The sequence below is a fragment of the Blennius ocellaris genome (assembly GCF_963422515.1).
Source record: "Blennius ocellaris genome assembly, chromosome: 3".
Lineage (NCBI taxonomy): Eukaryota > Metazoa > Chordata > Actinopteri > Blenniiformes > Blenniidae > Blennius > Blennius ocellaris.
The window spans coordinates 16,163,125-16,186,701 of record NC_137652.1 but is presented as its reverse complement, the minus strand read 5'-3'; the positions used below and the strand labels follow the sequence as shown (position 1 = coordinate 16,186,701).

General features: G+C 38.6%; 1 protein-coding gene across 1 annotated transcript in view; it reads right to left on the bottom strand.

Moving 5' to 3' along the window:
• The window catches only part of LOC308149365 (alpha-1,6-mannosylglycoprotein 6-beta-N-acetylglucosaminyltransferase B-like), a gene marked incomplete at both ends in the record, with an annotated part of 118,012 nt that overhangs the window by 21,547 nt on the left and 72,888 nt on the right, over positions 1–23,577 (bottom strand). Inside the window, one exon of the mRNA XM_080521076.1 lies at positions 1,451–1,582. Coding sequence (XP_080377202.1) covers positions 1,451–1,582 — 132 coding nt within the window. The remainder of the gene's footprint in view (positions 1–1,450; positions 1,583–23,577) is intronic.

Genomic DNA, 23,577 nt, shown 5'->3' with positions numbered 1-23,577 from the left:
TGTGCTGGGGAAATAGCTCCCTCGCCCACCAGTAATGCATTTCTTTCACTCATAATTGGATTTTAAAAATACATGCAGTGGCCCTTTATATTTGGTGTTGGGCTGACTCCAGATCCCTTTTACTGGGCCGTTCTGGGGTCTCTCTCTGGCTGTTCGCTCTGTTCTCCACTGTTGCCATCGCCACCATTTTATCTCCTGCTTACTCTTCCCTCTATCTGTTTCACTTTCATTTGGCCTCCTGCTCGCACATGCCCTCTCATCTTTTATCTTTCATTGTTTTTTCTTTTTTGCCGGGAGTAGGAACAAGGAAAGCAAAATGTCAATTGATGTCATCACGCACAGGGCAGTAGACAAAGCTGCCAATTTACTGGACCAGGAAACATGAAAGTGGGACATAGGGGGTTTGCGGCAAGCTGTTTTTAAGGAGATGGAGCACAAGGCTGAAGTTTCAGCCACATTTGTTTCTGAGAAAACAACATGAAAAAAACACTTCAGATAATGTGAGTTTATATTGCCGTGCTCTGCAGGGATATATAGTTGATTTCTTTTTTTTTCTTTTCCAGATGCATTGTGGCACTTTAAATTTGTGTTGTGACTTTTACTTTGTTTTATGTTGCCTCGGTCTCATGACTGTCATGGCCTAGTTTCGAGAGTTGCTGAAGCTTTGTAGCGATGCCAAAAGCCATTAAGCACACTTTTGTACCAGCAGAATAAAAAAACAAAAAAAACCTCTAACCTTTTTTTCTTTTTCACGAGGCAGATGTTTTCTGTGCTGTCCCTGTCTTTATGTTATTCTTCATTTCTGTATTTAACCACCGTGTTCCTAACGGCAGTGAGTCTTTCAGTACATTGGAACAGTAATGATAGTCTGCTGGAATATGGTGTTAATAGGAAATGGTGCATAGATGATTAGAGGCATATGTGTTTGTGCAGGTAATGGGGTTGAGAGAGATGATTAGAACATGTGTAAAAATGTGTCCCATGTTGCCAATAAATCATACACCTCCAATCTCGTAGTACAAGTAGTGTTTATCATCACACTTTTTTTGATATGAAGAGTAATGATGCATGACACGTGGTGCAGTGCCATGTTGTGTGTACAGGTCACAATACACCATTGCACCTTTGCAGCAATGTCATGCATGTTTGACATTATATGTATTTAGCGGCCTGTTAAGGTGCAGGGTGTGTATTTGTATATATGTGCGCATGTCACAATGAGTTTGTATTACAAAATGAGAGCGTGATTTCAACAGGTTGAATGAGTTACAGTGGGACATCTGGATGGAGACATCCACACCTTATTACCAGCAATAATTAATCCATAAACACAGCCAATAAATAAAGTGGCTTAACTGCCTGGAAAATTGCAGACACACATGCACGCACGCAAGCACGCACACACGCACGCACATCTATAAACCCACAAATAGAATTCTCAGCCACTCACTTGTGTTTCTTCAGTGAGAGTCCCATGTGTTGTTTCATCTGCTGCAGGCCATGGTAGTCGGTGTAGATGAGGTCAAAGGGCAATGGACCAGTGAGTGGGCAACTGCCTCTGCCTGGAGGCACGCCGAGAAATCTGCAACACACACATACAGAACACTCGGTTCATACACACACAGGATCATGACATGCCAAGGAAACAGGAGCTTCGTGCTGGAAACATAGTGAGTCTGTGCTTCGTCAAGTATTCCTGTGTTCATCACTAATGCAAACAAAAATACTGTGGTTTACTTTTGGTGCAGATACTAGCAGGATGTAACAGTGTAGTTTCAGTGTTGGATGGTGGATAAGATAGTTTCAAGATATTTCTTCCATAAATCTATTTACTGTTATATAAGCTGTTATGAATACATTTTTGGTAAGTTAGTGACCATTTATCCAGCACCTTTGGTGGGTCTGACCGTTTGCCAATTTTTCTGAATAAAAAGGAGAACTGCATAAAGCAAAAAACCACAAAACATTACCTTCAATATATTCTGGTGCTTGAAATAATGAGAAACATAAAATATAGTTTCTGTAATATCATATATAAATATCACATTGCAAAGCAAAAAAGATATAATGTGAGTTAAAACATTTCCATTTATCAGATAATATGCCAACGGCAGTCCTGACCAACGTGTGGATATGAGCCTGGGAGACATTTAACAAAACATAATTCAAACAAACAGGATGAAAAGTGTGGTGTTTTCTTATGCCTAAATCATGAGGAAACAACATATTTTGAGCACCTGAATATGATTTTTGAAACATCATGACATTAAAGTTTGTGGATAAGTTGTTGGTGGATAGAAACAACAACTGACTGAAGAAAAATCTAAATGTGCTCACAATCGTGCATAACAGTGCATGGTAAAAACATTGCTCTGTCTCGAGTTTCTTTTTTTGTTCAGTGTTTGCTCTTGATTAAAGTGGCACTGTGTTATATTTGTGCCACAAAGTCAAACAATCAGCAATCAAATACATTATGTAAAATAATTTAGTGGGATCTGGTGGAAACACGAACGTCATCGTCGTATGACTGTGGATCGGACCAAGAGCGGTGCAGTTGTGCCCGGTGTGACTTCAGGATTATTCCTGCACATCTGTGGGACATTCGCAATCCTGCTAAGCGGTACTACCAAGCTGGTTATCAACTCAGGAGCTCAACCCAGAGTTTTCCTATCTTGATCAGTGCATGCTCACATAAAAGGGGAGGAGTTTGCAGCATCTGTCCCGTCGTAACCATGGAGAAACCCAGCAGAGCAGCCGACTTTACCATGGAGACAATCATTCTTCAAAAATAAGAAGAATTCAAAAACCTTATCCAGGCCAAAAGCAACTCTGTTGCCTCAGCAAAAGTCAAGAAGGAATGCTGGCAGAAAATTGCAGACTCTGTTAATGCATAACTTTGTGAGATTATTCAATATTAATTCATCTGCCAATGCGGTATAAACAGACAGAATCTGATCACTCAATTTCACTTCATTACGGCGCAGACATTTTTGGGCAGAGCGCTTTCTCAGTGCCCTTGCCTTCGTTTAGATTTTCCATTGAGTTCGTTTAAGGCTCATCCCCTGCATGGCAGCCTGATTTGTGCTGGAATATTAATTCATCTCCGTGACGGCACAAGTAATTCTGTGTTCTATAAATTCATGTTTTTGCGGTTGTGTCTTTAGTGACCATTATTATAAACCTCATTATTTCAGATGCAACCCCAGAGGAGCTAAACGGACTTGGGGACAAGTCAAGAACAAGCACAAAAACATCCTTCAAAGTGCTCAGTGACAAGGTTTTATTTCTTCACGTTGTCTCTGTTGTTAGAGGTTAGAGGTTCAGCGTAAGTTTTACCCCGGGAAGAAGTGAACCTTTGGACACAAAATCCTGGCTTGATCCCTGAAGTTACTTCAGTAAGTGGAAGTTCAGTTTCGCAGTACAGGCCCCTGGCAAATGTGCTACATAAAATTAATTTTAAATCCTTTGGGTCAAGAGGAGCATGTCTTCCAACTCCAATTCAACAAAATAAAGAACATTTACATGATAAAAATAAAGAAGGACATAGTACGGCAGAAATAGCAAAGACTGTCAACACATGCGTTAACAAAACACAAATCTACTAATGGTAATTGTCAAAACTGCAGGACCTTATAGTGGTGTAGTGATTAGCAACACAATGAGAACAACCATGTCTGGAGTCAGGGGGCCCTTCTATACTGAGTTTGAATGTTCTTCCTGCTTGTGTGTTTGTGCGTTTTCCACAGGTACTCTGGTTTCCTCCTATGGTACAAACACCGTGCACTTTGCTGTCGATGGATGACTGCAACTTTCCTTTCGGAATGTGTTTGTGTATGTGTATGTGTATGTGTATGTGTATGTGTATGTGTATGTGTATGTGTATGTGTATGTGTATGTGTATGTGTATGTGTATGTGTATGTGTATGTGTATGTGTATGTGTATGTGTATCTGTATGTGTATGTGTTGTGTATGTGTATGTGTGTGTGTGTGTGTATGCACACTCATCCTAGAGGTTGTCCTTATCTCTGTGTGAATCCGGGTGGGGGGGGGGGGGGTGCTTTCAAGGAGTGACAGCACAGTTGGATGAAGTGGAATGAAATATGGATGGTAGATTAAAAATGTGCATTTAAGACTGACTGTATTTGCTTCGGTATGCACTGGTATCCTCCCTGACATAAACTTGAGATAGAGAAAGATACAGCTTTAAATCATGCAGTGAGGTTGCGCTGCGTGTGTCTCAAGTACTTGGTGATTTAGGTACTAACTTATGTATAACAAACACCCACTGTGCTGTTGAAACCAACCATCAACCTGTCAAAGCACACTTACATACGCTTCCTAAAAGTCGACTCTAATAATAAGAATACAATAAGGTTTCAGAGAAGCAAACACTCACAGAGCAAACCAAAGGAAATTATATATATTATTTAAAAGTGTGGTGTGTCTGGTTTCACATCTTTGTTTGACTTTTTTTCAGCTCATTGATTAACTGTGGCTCTCTCTGCACTTCTGACAGACTGGCTATTGAGTATTTGACCTGTGAGTGGTCTGCTTGCTCTTACTTTGCTCTTATTTCTGTGACAGATGAAGCCAGAGGCTAATGGATACTGTAATACAATTTGTACCCCCAGTGAATTTCATCTTGGTACGCTGGATTTACATTGGAATTTCAGTGGCTGCACTGCCTATCTAAAGAGTAATTTGATCGTGCTGCAAAGCAGCACTTTCAGGAGCTTTGTTGGCAGGTGCTAACCACAATCAGACAGGAGTGAAAACACACAGATGGCTCCATGGAGTGATTGAACTAATATGAAAAAAGTACTAGTGCTGTAAAGCAGCAGCTGTGACATGGTGTTATGGGTTGGGAGTGCTTTGCCTGACTACATTAAAAATAAAACCACCAAGGTGGCTAAATCAGCCAAAATGAGAGGCAAAATTCTCATGAAACTAGACTTAAAGGTCCTATATTCTCAAGAATTCTCTTTATGATGGTTTTCTAACAGTTAAATTATGAGCAGGCACAATTGTTTTCTCCTTGCAAATGCTACCTATGTGTGGACAGACTCAACTCATTAGTGTGTAAAGGTACAGACACGGAAACATCCTGTTCTCAGTACAGCTCAATGAAACGACTTTAGACTGGCTGAAATTCAGGGCTAATTTGGGGAAATACATTTTGAATACAATGTTGTTGGACCTCTGACAACTATGCAAAACTGTAGAAAAACTGTATAATATGGAACCTTTAAGACTATAGATCGAAGCAGGATACTATATGGTAGCTTAGTAGAGCCATCATAATGCATAAACCACACTGCTGGCTCATTCCAGCTGTGGCTTTGGCATTGTATGATCACTATTGGATGATTATCAAAAAACCCTGACAGTTCAGACAGAATTAGAGAAGTTGTTTGTAATTGTGCAGTTTTATTTATTACAATGAATCCTGCTTTGCAGAGGTTAATTAAAAAAGTACAAACGTAGCAGACATTTAAAATATATGTAAATGTAAAGTACAAAATTCCAGTGGTGTCAAAATTATAAAAATGAACCATGTGGCATGTTATATGTCAAAACAATAAATCTAAATTATTTCTGTTCTCAAAATACAAAAAACTGCTTTCAGTAAAGGGATTAATGAATTCCCATCACACATTTAATTACCGCAACAGTGAATGGTGCCATCATTCACTTCTAAAATCTTAATGGTGACATTGCAGAATTCGAGCATATTGGCAGGTCCCCATCGTCTGTGGTTAGAAGTGATGTAACACATTACAGAAAGACATGATGGGATTTCAAGTGTGCACTCCACCTGGAGTGTGGTGCCCTTAATTAGCCCTGTTTCCATTAGTGATGCATCTACTTTTGTCTTTATGGATAATGGATACCCATTGGTTCATCCATAAGAACCAATCAACATTTCCAAAATGAGAGGCTAAAGTGATTGCTCTACAACAGTAGTTCTACTTAATGCAAAGGTTTTACATTTTTTCATTACAATGTGCTCCTTCACATTACACAACATTCAATCCTAACCATTCGGGTGTCCTTGTACTTGGACCAGACTGTATTTTCTGTTAAAATGCAACCCACCCCCACCTTTAGAAGGCTGCCCAAATAAAGAGGCTGAATTCGAGCACCACCACTGAACTAGTTGTTGAATCATGTCGGTTGCATCTATTCTGGCACTCATTCTGGCATTGGGGAATTTTCAGAGCCAGCCTTACAATCTTGTGTTTTCAGCCACAATATTAAAAAGAAACATCCATCCATTCATTGTCTTTACAGCTTTATCCAACTGGCGATGCATTCGAGCTGATCTGACATCAGGCAAAGGCAGAGTACGGTATATGCTGGAGAGGTCAACCTTCCATCACATGCAGACAGTCAGACACTCAAATTCACTCCTAGTGTTGCCAATTAGCTTCATATCCATGTCTTTGACAGTGGGAGAAAATCAGAGTGCCCGTAGAAATCTCATGCAGGTAATTGGAGAATGTGCACGCTCCACAGAGAGAGACCCCCACGCTCAGACTGAATTAGGATGATCTAGAAGTGAGGAAACAAAGTTAACCACTACACCACTTTAAATGCCTGAGAAAAATATTGACTAGTTTAGAGTTTAAGGAATTGTTTTTCAAAGTTTCTGTTACGTAGCTGTGTATTTGTATTGGTGTCACTGACAAAATCTGTGGATGTAGTGGGTTTTGGAGGAAAATTTCACAGTAAAGTTTTCAAAAAATAAAGTAAAATTGCATTTGTATTATTGTAGATTTGTCTAGTTGTGGCACAGTTATCATTGGGATTCAAAAGTGAGCTGTGGAGAATATTTCACACTTAGGTTATTTAACAATTAAATGCCAATAAGTAACAGGTGAAGCCATATGTATACTGTATGTCCATTTCCGAATCAAAATATGACAGGTACTTGTCCCCCACTGGTTTAAGTGATTCAATGTTTTTCACATCTCTTCTCCTAAATAAAAATAAAACACCTTCAGTCACAGAGTCTCAAAAAGTCCTCAAACCTCATGACCCGGATCTGAAAAGTTAGGAAGTGTGACAATGAGAAAAGGTTCAGTCACAATTTTTATAAGTCACTTGTATAAAAATGGAAATCCAGCTTGGGTATGCATCACAGTCACAGTAGCAAAATAGACTTAATGTCCCATGAAAAGCTGAAAAAGCTGTAATTCATGATGATCACGATGACTGCTATACCAAACCCAGTCAGCATTATGATAATATGTGAAATCCATTTTCATTAAGCAGTGCTGAAACTTAGACAGTGATTTTGTTTGCATACAGATGTCTATCAGTGTCCCCCTATTTAACAGTCTGTCCATCACAACAGAGTAAAAGGTGACAATGGCAGCACCGGGAAATTGATTAGATAGTGAAGCTTGCGGGAACTCAAAAGGAGAAAAGTAAACACATGAATCGTGGGGGAATATGAAAGAAAAACAGGCATTGTAATGTACCAGCTGAGAAAACAGCAGCATGGCAGAATGCAACCTGCTCCTTGGTTCCTCATTTCCCATCAGCAGCCTGTTTCTCTCATTCTTTTCCTTTAATCCCTCTCCTTTGGCAGCTATTCAACCATAGCACATCGGCCAAGAGAGAAAATGATTTATTTATTCTTGCTATTGGGTAATTTTTCACTCTTTTTATTAAAGAATGGCCGGCCAAATTGTGTTGCATAGAATACCTGACCTGTGCCTGTTCTATTTTCACAAAGCTCCACTGAAGCAGCTGTCCATTAAAGCTGCCCTTTGATGGAAGGTGGTAAACTACAAAAATCTGCCCATACCTTCAATGTGTGTTTATCAGCATCCAGCTGAATGTTGGACACAGTGCAAACAAGCAAAGTCTGTTTTGTTGTCAATAAAGTTTTCTGCTTCTAGCACAGCTGTTATGAAAGTTGTGCCAGTGGTTTGGTGAGTTATGCACATAGAGTTGCAGTTGAATTAGCAAAATGAATGTGCTAATTTAAATATAATCTTGTGTGTTGCTAATTAGTGGCAGGCGATGTTCAAAATAGCTATCATGTGTGCCCAAGCAACCCGACAAACTCCTGGTTTTATATGCATCTGCAACAACCTTGTAGACATAGAGTATGAAATTGTATATAAATTGCTATTATATAGCTTTTTCATCTTTAACAGCAGTACAAATGTATGGTCTCAATGGGTTTCATACTGCTAGTCTTATTTGTGAGGGAAATTGAATCCCTCACATGGCTTCAATGTAAAAGTGCTGTTGGTGACATTTAATGTTTACTGAGAAAAAAAAAACATTTCTGTATGAACTGTCAAGGTAATTAATGGTATACATAGAGCCAGCTGTTGGTAGGCCAGAAAACAAACATTGTGGTAGCTAATGTCTGTAGTGTCAGAGCCTTGGTGTGTGTCACTGTCAAAGCCTGATGTTCCTGAGAGAGGACTTCAGCTGCTCTGGATTTGGGAATTTGCATTTGTGTCAGTAGACTGGGTAGGGAAGGGTTAGTTTTTTTTTTATTGTACTTCAACTTCTCTGTGAGAAATAATCAAAATCAGAGATCTTAACTACAACTGTTGACTTATGTTTATTGCTAACCTTTACCGTGAAAACCTTGGCACCTTTGTGTTTTTGATTCAGCCCTTTTAAGTTGTTGAAATAAAAAATGTTTTTAATTTGCAGAGACTGAGAGGAGATGGTAATCATACCAATGAATAAAATTGTTCATAAATGTTCACAGAAATTAAATTGTTGTAGCTGAGAGAGAAACCTAACTCAACCACATCCTAAACTACAATAGCTATACAACCAAAGTATGAGCAGGATACAAACATGTAGCAAGAGAAAAAAAAGCATTAATGGGAAAACGAATTAACTCATGAAGTAATTATTTAAAAAGATTACCAAAACTAAACAGTACAATCAATTTTTGGAATTTATTGTATACTGGTGATTAGTATTATCTAATTGGCAAGAGAATATCAATCTCCATGTTAGATAGACTTCCAAAACCGGATCTACACATTCAGTATCACACAGTAAACCAGGGAAAGTCAAAATATTATGCTAAAATTGCCCAATGTACTGATTCAAAGCAAACATGAGCCGCACGCACGCACTTTAGAAGTCCCGTGAGGTTGGTAACGAGTGGAATTGATAATAGACATCCAAAGCCTGACACACACACACACACACACACACACACACACACACACACACACACACACACACACACACACACACACACACACACACACACACACACACACGGGATGGCAGTCATCCCAGACACTATTCTACACAGGAGTCCAATTACCCAAGGTTTTCTTGTCACCTGGCTGGCATGTAGTCAACAAGCACTCTGAATGAACACACACACACACACACACACACACACACACACACACACACACACACACTGCAATTCCATAATACATAATATATATATATATACAATAAAGTCTACATAGATAAAGAAACCTTAGATAAATAAAAAATGGAAAAGACTAATCCTCATTGGTGTTTTCCGTGCTTTTCTTGACTGCCTACTGCAGTTTGATTGTGACAAAGATCACTGCTTGTTACACACTTTTATTGAGTTGAAGCAAAAGCAGAACATACTGTAAATACAAGACCGTTTGAAAGACATGATAACTGCAGCCATTTCTCAAATCAAAATGCATTAAAAAAAAAAAAAGCAATGACTTCTTTCACCTGTGCCAATTCATGTAGTCACATCTTAAAACTTGATGCAGCTTTCATTTTAGATCAAATTTTAAATGTAATAATAGAATTCCAGATTAAAAAAAAAAACTTACAGCACGAGTTTGCATAAAAGGCTTTAAAAAAGAATACCTTCTTCCTTGAGTTAATTTTGGTCCCTTTATGAGTTTCAATAATATCAAAAGACCTTTGTGATGGTTTCATATCAGAACATATTTCAAGTACTTTCTTTCCACCCAACTATCAAAATCTTTTAAACCCATCAAACATCATGAATCAATATGTGAAATATCAGCACTTTCTGTGTACATGTTTGTCTGTGAGGGTGTTACGAGTTATGCTTTCCTGTGTCTGGGGCTATATAGAAATTCCGCTCAATACAAAATGCCTGTATCGATCTCCTAAGGAGCAATTGGGAGGGTGTTATTAGATGCACAAAAGCACAAAGTGAGCATTAACACTCCATATTGCTTGTGGAAAAATGATGTCTGTCATTTGGCCAATAGGTCTCAGACAAGAGGAGCAGAAAGATTTTATTCTTTTCATCTCTGCTCATTGTCACAGCTGATATCTTTTGTTTTGGGCTCAGTCTTGTGAGAATGTGGGTGAAAGTGCTTATCTGCCTGCACTGAGAAAACAGTCTGTTCAATCAACTTTGTGTTAACCAGTTGAGGAGAATTTCCATTCATTTCTTCATTTGGGTGCCATTAACAGATAGGAGGAGAAGACATTATTACAATATGAAATAATTGAAAAGGCAACAAGATGAAGGGACATAACTTCTAAATATATCTACAAATATCTACACAACATTTTATAAAATGTAATGGAAGTACAACACTTTGACTTATGCATTATTGTACACTTATACAGCATATATACAATATATCAAGCATAGGGAACTTGTTTTAGTGAACTAAAGTGAAGTTAGTAATCTAAAGGGATTTTGTTGAGGAACAAAAGAAAAGATAATTGGTCCGGATTTAGTCCTTATTAATAGAAATGCATATTCTTTCGCCCTGCCTATCATCTACCTACCTACCTACTATACACACATTAAAACTGTCCTCAGTGCGGTGGAAGCATCAGTCAGATAAACATTACAACAAATTCACTGAATATGTTTCCATTGCACTCTGTTGCACTTTATTTTAAATGACACATTTAAAATTTCCGACTCACTCATGCATCAAAATGCTCTGTGGAACATTTTCAGTTTGTTTCTATTAAAATGTGTACAAAAACAGTTGAATGCAAATGTACCCAGCGAGGTGAAACTGTGCCTCCCAGCCGGCCGACGCTGAGTGAACAGATTATCCATACAGACTATGGAGATATGAGGCCGAGTGTGTGCACGTCTGTGTGAAAACAATTTGTGAATATACATGTATTTTCAGGGTACCCATGTGTGTCCGCAATTTGTGTGCGTGTTTATCGGCACAGCGCAGAAGTTGAAGGGCACTGCAGTCAGTGCCGTCAGCTAATGTCATCCCCGCTGTCGTGGTTGACAAGAGGGCGAGGAAGGGTCGGCAGTGACAAAGAGATGGTCGCAGCTGAGACCAAGACAAGCGCTGCATGGAGCCAGTATGTGCAAGCTAATACACAAAAGATTCAGAAAACATGAAACAACTGACTGATGATCATGTTTGGCATCACAAGTAATATCCGTTACACCCTGGCACACTGTATGCCGACAATTAATTTGATGTTTTTTTTCCTGAAATACAAAGAAAAGAAGGTGGTGGTACATGCAACACTGCAGGACTGTTCCTAGTCCAATAAGGAGAAGAACAAAGTGACCTGTCCAAGGTGCACCTTGTATTGTGTTGTGTTTGTTAAAGACTATAGACATAAAGCAGGTGAAGTTTATAACTAGTTTCAATTCGAAAGAAGGATTTTGCAAACAGTAAATGGTGAAGAAGTCATAGTCCTAAACGTCATCAGAATGTTGCACTGGTATTGCATTAAGTAACATCAAAAAGTGTCAGCCTTTAAAAAGTCACAGGGCTGAATTTCATTTTTATCAGGGTGACATGATGAGAAAATTTCGCAACACCGGCTTGATCGTCTTCGGTGTGGATCCTGCAGGCAGCTGTGAGCAGCATATTACTCTCACTTTAGAAAGACAGGACAATTTACAAGTCAAGAAGTTACCTTCGTGTTTGTGTGTTCATGTAATAGTGTCGCATGGATATAAAAAAAAAAAACAACCAACAAAAAACACACACACACACACACACACACACACACACACACACACACACACACACACACACACACACACACACACACACACACACACACACACACACACACACACACACACACACACCAATATCAAACACTCGCCTATCGAATTTAATCATCTATTTCCAAAATCCCTTCTGATTACATGCAAGGGATGGCGATCTGTCTGGATGCTGGCAAAGTTTCTACTACGTAATGCTCTCTCTCTCTCACGCTCTCACTCTCTGTCCTTCTCTGTCCCTCTCATACACATAAACACACACATAAGCATAATCTGTCTCACATGCACACACATGCACCATAACACACATACATGCATATACGGCCACTCAAGCGACAGCTGACAGGAGCTACTTATCAGCCAATGCAGGGTGCATGAGATAAGGAGGCCGCAAGGCATCATAAACACCAAAACTGGGAGAGCGAGAGAGAGAAAGAGCGAGAGAGAGTATAAGAGAGAGAGCGAGAGAGGATGAATCAGAGATGAAAGAAGGAAGAGGAAAAATTCAACACTCTTGTCAGAGACGATAAAATTCTCGGGTGAAGAGCTTCAGCAGAGGGAGGGAGAATTAGAGGCAAGGGGGAGAGGGAGAGAGTGAGAGAGAGAAAAGGATGAGGAAGCAAGGTGAAAGAAGAAACAAGTGATAAGTTTGTCTCATGGAGCGGGTATTCGAAGAGGTGAAACTGTGCGTGAGAGGAAGAGGAGAGGTGAAGAGAGGAAAGAAGAAAGAGTGGGCCAGAGGAAAATTTGGTAACGCGATTTGGAAAGATATAGATGCCGAAACTGGTGAACAATAGATATTTAGATTAATAGCTATCAGAGCTTCAGTGCATTTATATGTATATATTATGGATGTTGGGACCTGGGTTTTCTCCAGGTACTCTAGTTTCCACCCCAAATATCTGAAACATGCATTTAAGGCTAAATAATAGCTCTAAATGGCCGGTAAGTTTTAATGAGTGGATGTTTATTTGTTTGCTGTGAGATTGACTTGAAGTTCCAGTTGAGTTTTGAGTGTGCAAAAGTGTAAGCGTAAGCCTTTAAGTGCATTAAAATGCATTGTGTGTATGTGGGTGTGTCTGTCTATGAGTATGACTCTGAATATATGTGTAGGTTTGGGTATTTATGCATGTTTAGAAGTCCCGGTGAGGTTGGTAACGAGTGGAATTGATAATAGACCTCCAAAGCCTGACACGCACGCACGCACGCACGCACGCACGCACGCACGCACGCACGCACGCACACACACACACACACACACACACACACACCTATTGCTAATAAAGCCTACTTTTGCTTTGTCTCCAAAGACGTCAGGCAGTTCGCTCTTTTTCCTATCGTCAGCAACTTCTGATCTAATCCTACTAAATCAAGAAGAATAACAGTCGGCATTGGTTGTGACGGAGGAAGTCGGGGGAATTGAAAATGCACGGCGGGTTTATGCGTGTGAGGTGCATACACACACCGACACAATGGTATGAAATACACATAGTTGGATCTGGGTGTGTAAACAGATACTTTTGCAGATGTACACATAATTATGCTCTCACATATGGCACTGATCAGATAATTCCACTTTCCAACCTGCCACCGGCACACAGGAAGGAAAAAAAAACGGCAGCAGAGAGTCAGTGAAGTGATACAGCAGGCAGATGTCGTTTGCTCAACTGTGAGCCGAACACACGCATTTGGATGAAGATGGAGGAACAAATTCTCACACAAATCATCTGAATTCAAGTGTGGAGTCAAGTAGCATCCCACATCACGCCACGCGCACACACACATCAGTGAACTCATTAGTATTACCCCACTGACAGGGCAGAGTACCGGCTGAGAACTAATTTTTATCGGAGTGTGTTGGAGGCCATCGACCATCTAAAGCAGCACTCGGCAGGTTGAATTAACTTCCAGCTCACACCCGAAATTAGACCATCGAGCCCACTCTGCCACCAGAGACGAGAGCCTTTCAGTGTCTCCGGTTTTCTTCATTAAGAAGAGGCCTGACTGTCATGTTTTAACTATCAACCTGTTCGAGCACGTGAGGAGCTCATATGATAAGAGGTCAGCCAAGTATCACAGGTGTAATGCTGATAGCCAAATGAAGGAAAAAAATACAGAAATGACAGTGAAATTATAAAGAACTCTTGCAGATAAAGTTACATTTAAAGAAATTATTGCACTTGTCTATCAACTATAAATGAGAAGAAAATGTAATTTTTTTGTGAAGCTAAAAGCCTGCATGAGGATAAAATTATAGTAGCTTAATGTGTAAGTACCTTCTTTTGTTTCTTTTTACTCTGATGAACAACTTTCAACTAACCAAACAGTGTCATCCGTTTCCACAGTATTTTGGATGAAACACTAATAAGCATGTAACAAAGGCAATTACACATGATTAAACATCCTCTTATTAGCATGTTCACTTTGTACATTTCAGCAATAACATTGAGCCGTAAGTATAACTGTGCTTAATTTAGTGTGGACAACTTTTCTGTGGCTCTTCATGAGGCTTTCAGACTACCCGAACAAGCCTTACAAATAAGAGGAAGCGTCCATTTTCCTTGGAAATACACAAGCTATTGGTGAAAAAGATGATATGTGGCTTGATCCACTAAAGATATTAGTGGATATTGATATTGCATGCCTTAATGCATATGGAATAGTTGATGTGTGTAAAGGGTGGTTAGCACTCTCTTGTGGTTTTCAGTCTCTTCTGTGCGTTTGCTCTGTGATGGACTGTTAACTGTCCAGTGTTTATCCTGCCCTCACCCATAGTTAGCTGCGACAGCTCGCGACCCTGCACAGGATAAAGCTATAATGAAGATAGATGAAAAGGAAATAGTGGGAGAAAATACTGTGTTTTATGTGAGTGCATCTGTTTTCAACATGTTTGAAAAGGTTGTGCAAATTGCCAAGTTATTGTGGGGGGGATCTGATTGCTCAGTCGGCTCCCAATTAGTTTTATTTGCACACTTTATTTTGAGATATTCTCTGTGCTGCGCCCATTTTTAGGTCTTGCAACGTTGTGCAATATGTTTGATAACTTCTACCTTTTAACTTCATGGTATCTCATGTGGGATTGTAATACTCCATCCAATCAGTCCATGATGAGCATGAGCAATATTACACACAAAACTATCATTTAAATACTTCTGAATCACCTGTAAAAAGTAAGCATCGAGTTTCTTGAGAATGAAATTCAGCACGTTTTGTACAGAATGTTAGTAAATCAGGCCCATATTCTCAGCACCAGACTGCTGTTCACATCACTCAATAAAAAGGCAAGCTTGCAGTAATATAACATGCAGGATAGAAAATGTTATTCAACTTGACTGTGAACATTAGAATAATAAAAAAAAGACTGATATAAGCTAAAAATAGGATTGACTGTACTGTCCATATTACGGAAGTCATTGACAACACAGTCCAGAGGGAGAATAGTTTATCAAGCTTGATTGGAAACTGGATCAATTCACAACCTATTGTCATGATGTGAAGCTATTTGTAGCTAATTATGAGGCACCAGTGTGGTAAGACATCATTAATCCCATTGAAGGTCTTTGAAGGCATTAGAAATATGTCGTGCTATACAACCCCACGTTTCATAGGTATGCTTTAATACACAAACATAGGTTCATTGTGTTTATTTACATAAATGGGCTGAAGAAGAGAGCTTCAAAAACCTTTTTTACTGTTTCTGGGGATCAATTTCCCATAGATGAGACAAATTAACTGTTACACACAAATTCATGATCAAAACATGATCAAATACTCAGTATAATAATATCAGGTGGAGGCTTATTTTACTGGTGTTTGGTAAAATACAGAATTAAACTACAGCATTCCCAAATCATTAAAGAGCATTTGAGTTAACAAAGACATTTCCAATCAATCACCAGAACATTGACTATCTTCATTATGGTTTAAATTCATTTCATGTTATAGTTTTGTGTTTTGGACACCATGCACAAACCTTTTTTTCCAATTGTTTTGCAGGATATAGATGTGACTCGCAAATCTCCATCAGACAAATGGAGCAGGAACATAATGGTGATTTTTGAAGAAGCAGTAAAGAAGCTGTTAGAGCCGCATTTGTCTGGAGTGACACTGTAAGTATTCACAAAGAGACTTGCCGCTGTGCTTTATGTGTGATTTTCTGTCCTTGACTTTAGTTAATACCTTGAATTTCCTGCATAAACCACAGATAAAGCTAGAGAGAAAAAAAGGCTTAAGTGAAACAAAGTGGAAAATCGAAGACAAAGGTAAGGGTGAGGAAAGAGATAGCAATCTATTTAGATTTAGTGAAATCAACACATTCCCTCAGTCATCTTCATTTCAAGGCTGGATGACTTAAAATGGCCCAATTTCTGTCTGCAGAGGGCACAGACATATCAGATGTACTGAGCTTGAATGTGACATTACAGAGAAGCGACAGAGAGTATCATTGTACAAAATATGTTTTTGGGTTCTCCGGGTTAACATCTCAGACAATGCCTCACCAAGTACATAGGTAGCAAGCCTCTGAGCAAAAGACACAAGAGGGTTTACCGGAACAAACAAGCAATGCCGTGTTCAGAAAAAAAAATGACCATAAGAGCTTCCTGACCTCATTGTAGCAGTTTGAGGAAAACATGTGATTAATCAGTGCCTGTGGTTGCTGTGTCATTCAATACATAAGATTAAAAAAATGATATAAGATTTTCTCATGGTTCAGTAAAGAATAAAGGTCTGACCCAGAATAGAAAACAAATGTGCATGCACATGATAAAATAACTTGTGGGAAGGGTAATGATAAGACATCCATAGAGAGGGATGATTGAACAGATACTACAAAGTATGCAATCTTCACCCGTTTAGCTTCATGATGCATATACCTGATGAAGTAACGATAGATATTTTTAATGTGTGGCTGCATCCTGTCCCAACATCAAAATTGATGACTATGTGCTTGCACAGCAGGTGCTGCATAGTTATTTATCAGCAATGGTGATGCACCAGTGCACTGAGAACCAATTAGTAATCATTATTTAGGTTCATAGTCTTTCAAGCCAGGGTTCATTATTTATCTGAACCCAAGAATAGAATATTTTTTTTCAAGGTTTGGGTTCATTATCATGACACAAGACCCATGACACATGACTCAACTGTGAGAACGTCAACATCCTAGTTAAGTGTCAGTGAGCGAAACCTGTGATGGGCCAGACGGATGCACGGATCACTTTACGAGAATGTGTAACTACATGAAATGAAATTAGAGTACACGTTGTCCAACTTCTCATTTGTGTCTCTCGTGGCCGGAGGTAGTGTCTTGTGGGAAATATAGCCCGACGCAGAAAAGGCTGCTGATAAATGGTCGACAGTGTCGGTTTTACTGAAGCTTGGTTCAATGTGTCCCCAGGTCATCTATTTAGGGTAAGAACACTCATCTGCTCCCATTCTACAGTAAGGGTAAATAAAAAGCCCTCTGTGACTGAGTCTGGATGAACAAACACACCTTGTAGCCATATTTGTACTACATGCTGCACAGGTACTTTTGTAATTGAAATACATGTTCACAAGTTTTGAATGAACACTACCGATGTAAAAGTAATAATAATAAATGAAAAGCTATTTAAAAAGAGTACCTTACAAGTAAGTAAATCCAATTTAATGAAATATGTCAGTGAAAAAAAACAAAACAAGAAATGTTTAAATTTTTTTTAAACATATAAGTAATAATAGCATAGTGCTCATAGCATGGACTTATTATGATCAATCCAAAAAAAAAAAAGATAGTTAGTCAATACATATTATAATTATACAATCAAATGTTCATTTGTGGCTGCATTGCTAATTAATGTTTGTCTGTTTATAGTTAGAACCTGTCCAAGCACAGTGGAAGCTGTTGGGAGTCAACAAAAATAAATAAAAAGGGTTTCCTCTGATGATAATCTGTTTCTCTCTGACCACATTGCCAAGAATAGTGCCTCCTATTACAACACACTGCAATAGGTATTTCTTCTATCCATAACAGAGGCGTTATGACATTTTGACAATTCATAAACTACCTCAAAACAGAAAAAAAATTAGCTTTCCACCCATAAACTTGTCATCATGCATCAATGACCACCAATCACAAACAAGATATATTAGTGTGCCATGCATATCTAACATGATCTTCTAAAACATACAGTAATAGTGACACTGACATTTAAAGAAGGCTTTGCTTGTGGTATATTATTTGAAGATCTAACAGCCATAAAATAATGTATTGAACCTCTGACTTGTATAAACTCTTTTTTTGAAGACTGTGAGCCAATTCTGTTCTGTGCTTTTTGATACATGAGTGGATTTTTAGAGATCCGTCCTCATATCACAATATTCAGTTTGAATCACGACTTGAGATGGAGGCTTTTTTTTTATGTTATAAGACTGTCCCCATATTTCTAAAAATATAATTTTATGAGGATAAGTTTACCAGTAGCCTCCCACATTCATGTAAGTAGACTGAGGCTCATGCCAAAGCAGCTAAAGAAGCATAAGAAGCAGTTTGCCTTATGTGTTTGTCTGTGCCCCAGTTGTGTCATGCAGACCAATTAGAGGCAATGCCATGAGATGTGAGTCAAAGGAACGCCAATAACAGAAGTCGCCTGTGGGCCATGATTGTTTTATTTTTTCTTTCCCAGTTTTGGTGAATTGAGACAGAGGAAATGGGAAATCATTACCAATTGTGCGTGTTACTGTGATGACTGTGTTTGTTAGGGGTTAGATGTACAAGCAAGGGTGATGAAATACACAAAAAACATCTGGAAAGTTGCTAACAAGCACATTGATTTGAGTTTAAAGGGGAACGGCTGTAGGGAGAAAGACAAGAAGCAAGGAGATAAAGACAAAGTGGAAGTTAAAAAAAAAGACTTGGGGACACAAAACAGGAGAGGAGGGGAGTGTAAAGGATGCAGGAAAAGAATGAGAGGAGAGGTGCTTGCTTGTGATTTCTTTTCGCTCACTCAGTCACTTAAAGCCGACAAAACGATGCAGAGTAAAGCGTACCACTCATTTCTATGCTCTAGTTTTTTAACAAAGAGACAAGCTGACGCTCACTCTCACACACGCCACATGCAGAATCTTGTCTCCCACAGCTGATTAATGTTAATATGCTACAGTTTCACTTAAAAATGAATCAAATTCACAGTCTCTTTAGGAATTTCACACACCTCAGCAGCTTCTCTTGAATAAAAAGATGGCATACACACTCCCTTCAGAGCTCAAACTTTGGATATTTTTAATAGGAAACGCTTCTCTCCCGCATTTCCAGCCTATTGTATAATAATGTTTTGAGTCAGCTGCTTCACAAGTTGTCTTGCTTGCACAATAGAGTCAGAGAGAGTAGAAATCACAAAGGTAATGAAAAAAAAAACGAGAAAGCAGCAATCTAAGGAAAGAGGTAACAACCTAATTGTGAGACAGAGGCAAGGGAAACAAGACTGGTGTTCAAAGAGGAAGTGTGGGCATGCGTATGCTCTTATCTGCTTGAGGCAGGTATAATAAGACGGGCCATAGTCAGCCTGTGAAAAGGAAAGAGTTGAACTGAGGTCACTGACTTCAGTCTCTCTCCAGGCTTCAGCGTAATGATGGAGGAAGGTGAGGAAGTGGAGCTGATGGGGGGTGACGGAAGAAGGAGAGACATGCAGAGACAGTCGCTCTCTGGGAGAAACAAAGTGAAAGCCAGGAAACTGAGAAGGGATGTGAGGAACATAGATACCCAGAACAACACTGCAACATCTCCTGGCATTTTTTTGGAAAAATAAAAAAACATCTAACAACTAAATACAAAACACCTTAAAAATGGTTACTTTCACCTTGACAAAAATATATTTTTTCTTTGGTAAAACTACAAAGGTTCTACAGCTCATAACTTCATCTATAGTTCTTGACAAAATCAAATTCTTGCTGCGAGCAACAGGATACTGAATGACATGAGTTTGATAAAGAGGGAACGACATTGATTAACGGAAAGTGAAACATCCACAGAGCGAGCAGAACCACAATGTTCATCAATACAGAAAGACAGCAAACATGAAGTGCACAAGTGAGAGAAGTGAGAGAATCTGAAGACACATCCAGTTTTATTCAAGATGACATAATATCAGTGGATAGCACAGTTTGCAATAATCTCTCCTGTTATGCAAACCATCTCTGATCAGAAATGCTTGACTTAAAATAATGAGCTTATGATGCAAACTAGTAGTGTTTTTTTTATTCCATTGAGTATCTCTTACAGATGGCTTTCACAAATAAACACATTCCAATATGGCCATGACTAACGGAATCTGACATACTTATAGCTATTAGGCCATATATGATATTCAATAAATTCAAAAATGGGAGAACAAATAATTTACCCTGTTCTACAAACCTCATTGGGGTTTGTAGTTTTGTTAAAACAAATGGAGGACTGATGGAGACTGAAGAACTTGTCGATACTAAGTGATGGAAAACTCACATTGCAACAGGGTTAAAAGGTTAAAATCCTAAAATAAAAGTGACTGTTACCCTGTTCGCTTTAACATGTCACCCGAGGATTTATAGGCTATCAATACTGATGACCGGTTCAGGAATAAAAAACAAACAAAAGTTGTTAAAGAGCAGGGCTGATCTTTACTCAGAGAAGTGAGACATTAAAATACTGAGATTCCAGTGAGAATAAATGAAGCAACAAAGGAGTAAACATAGAAAAAACACACACGACAAATACACTCTGCAACTACGACTTACTAAACCTACTAATGTGTAAAATGTACTGTTTTAGTTATAAGGACCTCGTTTTGTTTTCATAATGGAACTGAGGTACAGTACACATTGACAGTATTGTAATGGTTACTCCTCTCGCCTCACAGTGAGAATGTTCTGAGTTCGAGTCTGGGATGGGCTTCAGAATCTTTCTCTGTGGAAATTACATGTTCTCCTCATGGATGTGCAGGATTACTGTGAGTGCTTTATTTCCTCCCCACAGTCCTGAAACATGATAATCGAAGAATGGTGAGAAATGGCCTGATTGGTTGAAATGCGAATCTTGATCGGCAAAAGGAAAAGAGCAAAAACTAAGCACAGCGGAGGTAAAAATGCCTTCAATACAGACATAATCCATTGCACTCCTACATAAAAAGTAAATGAGCTTTTATGGTGCAGCTGGATTTTAAAGTGTGAATCATTTGTGGACAGCTGGCCGTTGTAGAAACTCTTAACTGTCAGTGAAACTGACAACTATCTCGTCTCCTGTTGGCAGAGGACTCCCTGACACACCAACTTAAACAAATAATGTAAAATGCAAAAGTGATTAGGTAATAGCATTTACCCATAACATCAAATCATAACATCAGCACTAACTTATAACAACAACATTAAATCTTGATTAAATGCATTAAGCAGCAATGAGTTGTGGGACTGTAGGAAATAAAACAATGCGGTAGCTTTACTGTGACTCTGAAAATTAGGCCAAATATTCTCAAAATAGTGCCAATAAATCTAATATACACTGTATAAACACTATTCAAACAAAATATTTCGCCACTGTAAATTGCATTTCATTGTGTATCTTGTTGTGCCTTGGATATTCACAATTTGATACTGATCAGTACTTCGGTTTTCTTCTTCACTGCACTGAAAATGTTGAACACTTGTGGTTTTACACCTCAGTCAGTTTGTCGAACAGTGTGATCTCCAAGATAAAATCATCAACTAGGACAAGATCATGAAATGTGATGTCTCAGGTTTGAAAAAGAAATGGAAAAGGGAATAGGAATTTGTGAGGGGATGAAAAAAACCCAACAACCTTGAAGTGAGTTTTCTGGTTATGATAACTGATCATAATCAGCAATGTTTTAGGAAGCAACGGGGCAAAACAAAGAGATACTGACACAGAATAATGATCCTTGACTGCAATCAAACCTGAGAAGCTTCAGTTACAGTGTGTAATATGATTCTTAACCACTCATGACAACTGAGTTTATTGGAGATAAGAAGAGGGCGATTGACTTTAGTTAGACAATAAATCAATACATTCTATTAGATAAAATCCAAGTGGATATGATAGTCAGTCACAAGTATCAAAAGAAAGTCCACAAACCTAAAGAGATTGCTCAAGTTAAATCTCTACGAACATTTTGTTAATTTATATTCAACACGTTATTGCCATCTAACCACTCATGACAACTGAGTTTATTGGAGATAAGAAGAGGGCGATTGACTTTAGTTAGACAATAAATCAATACATTTTATTAGATAAAATCCAAGTGGATATGATAGTCAGTCACAAGTATCAAAAGAAAGTCCACAAACCTAAAGAGATTGCTCAAGTTAAATCTCTACGAACATTTTGTTAATTTATATTCAACACGTTATTGCCATCTCATCGATGTAAAGCACTATAATATGTAATAAAAAAAAAAAAGAAGTTTGGATAATGTGCAAAATGCCGCTCCTGTGGATTACAGAGAAGAGAATAAGGCAGACATTGTGTGTGTAGCCTGGGTGACACAATCTCACACACTCACTCTTGCATCCAAGTCACCAATTAACTTCAAATACAAGTTTGAACACACCACCATACAACTGTTCACTTCACTCCATGAGTAGTGATGTGAATTCTATAGAATACTAAGCATAGCCTTGTTAGAATTTTAAGATGTATTGAGTTAAACTTGTCTGCTTTTTAACGTTAGATATACTGACTATGATCTGCTGAAAACACATTTTACTTCATGTGAATTTGAGATGCCTAGATTCCTATTTTGCCCCAGTGTTGTTGAAATTGTAGTTATATATTAAAGGAAATTTTTTTTTGTTGAAATGTTGAAGAAGATGTCAAGTGTATTTCAACCAAGATTTCCCATTCATTTGCACATTGTGCACACTAAGCCAACAACTACGTTTTAAAAAAAATGTTCTGCCTTCATTGAAAGTCTTGTGTTTTGTTTTGTTTTTTCAGTAAGAAAAAAAAATAAACAGCACCAGCAAGGACCCTGCAGCCAGCCTTCAGTGTGGTTTTGCACCCTTCAGTGAACAATGAAGAAAGGCTGGCAAATACAATGTGACAGATGTTCAGAAACAACTCAATGACATCTGATGAATGTAAGACTTTTTGAACAGCAGCAGCCACGTCTTTCAAATATATAAATTCTTATTTGATTGTTTTTATTTATTTATTTTTTACAGCTTGCTTCCTTTATGTGTGTCACCTCTGTCCACTCTCCTGTAACACCCACACAAGTTGTTTTATACCAGTACTATAAAACAGCAGCGGTTCCAGGCTACTTCACTGTACAATAACTACTTCTTCAATCTGTCCATTGTGTGATACAGGTTGTGAACTGCAAAATGTCATTAGTGCTTAGCCTGTGCCAGGTTCTTTCATCTCCCAGTATTATTGAACATTCTACTCATCCACCTTTCCACTTTTGCTCCAGTCCTTTCTTCCAATCACACCAATACATTTCCTGTAACTCACTGATGCAACTGGCACCAACTTCAACTTCAGCAACTTAGTAAGCATACATTTGTGAGGAATGCACATTCAGCAGAGAAGGTGGAATGCAAAAAACCTGTCAGGTTTGTGTGCTGCTGTGTA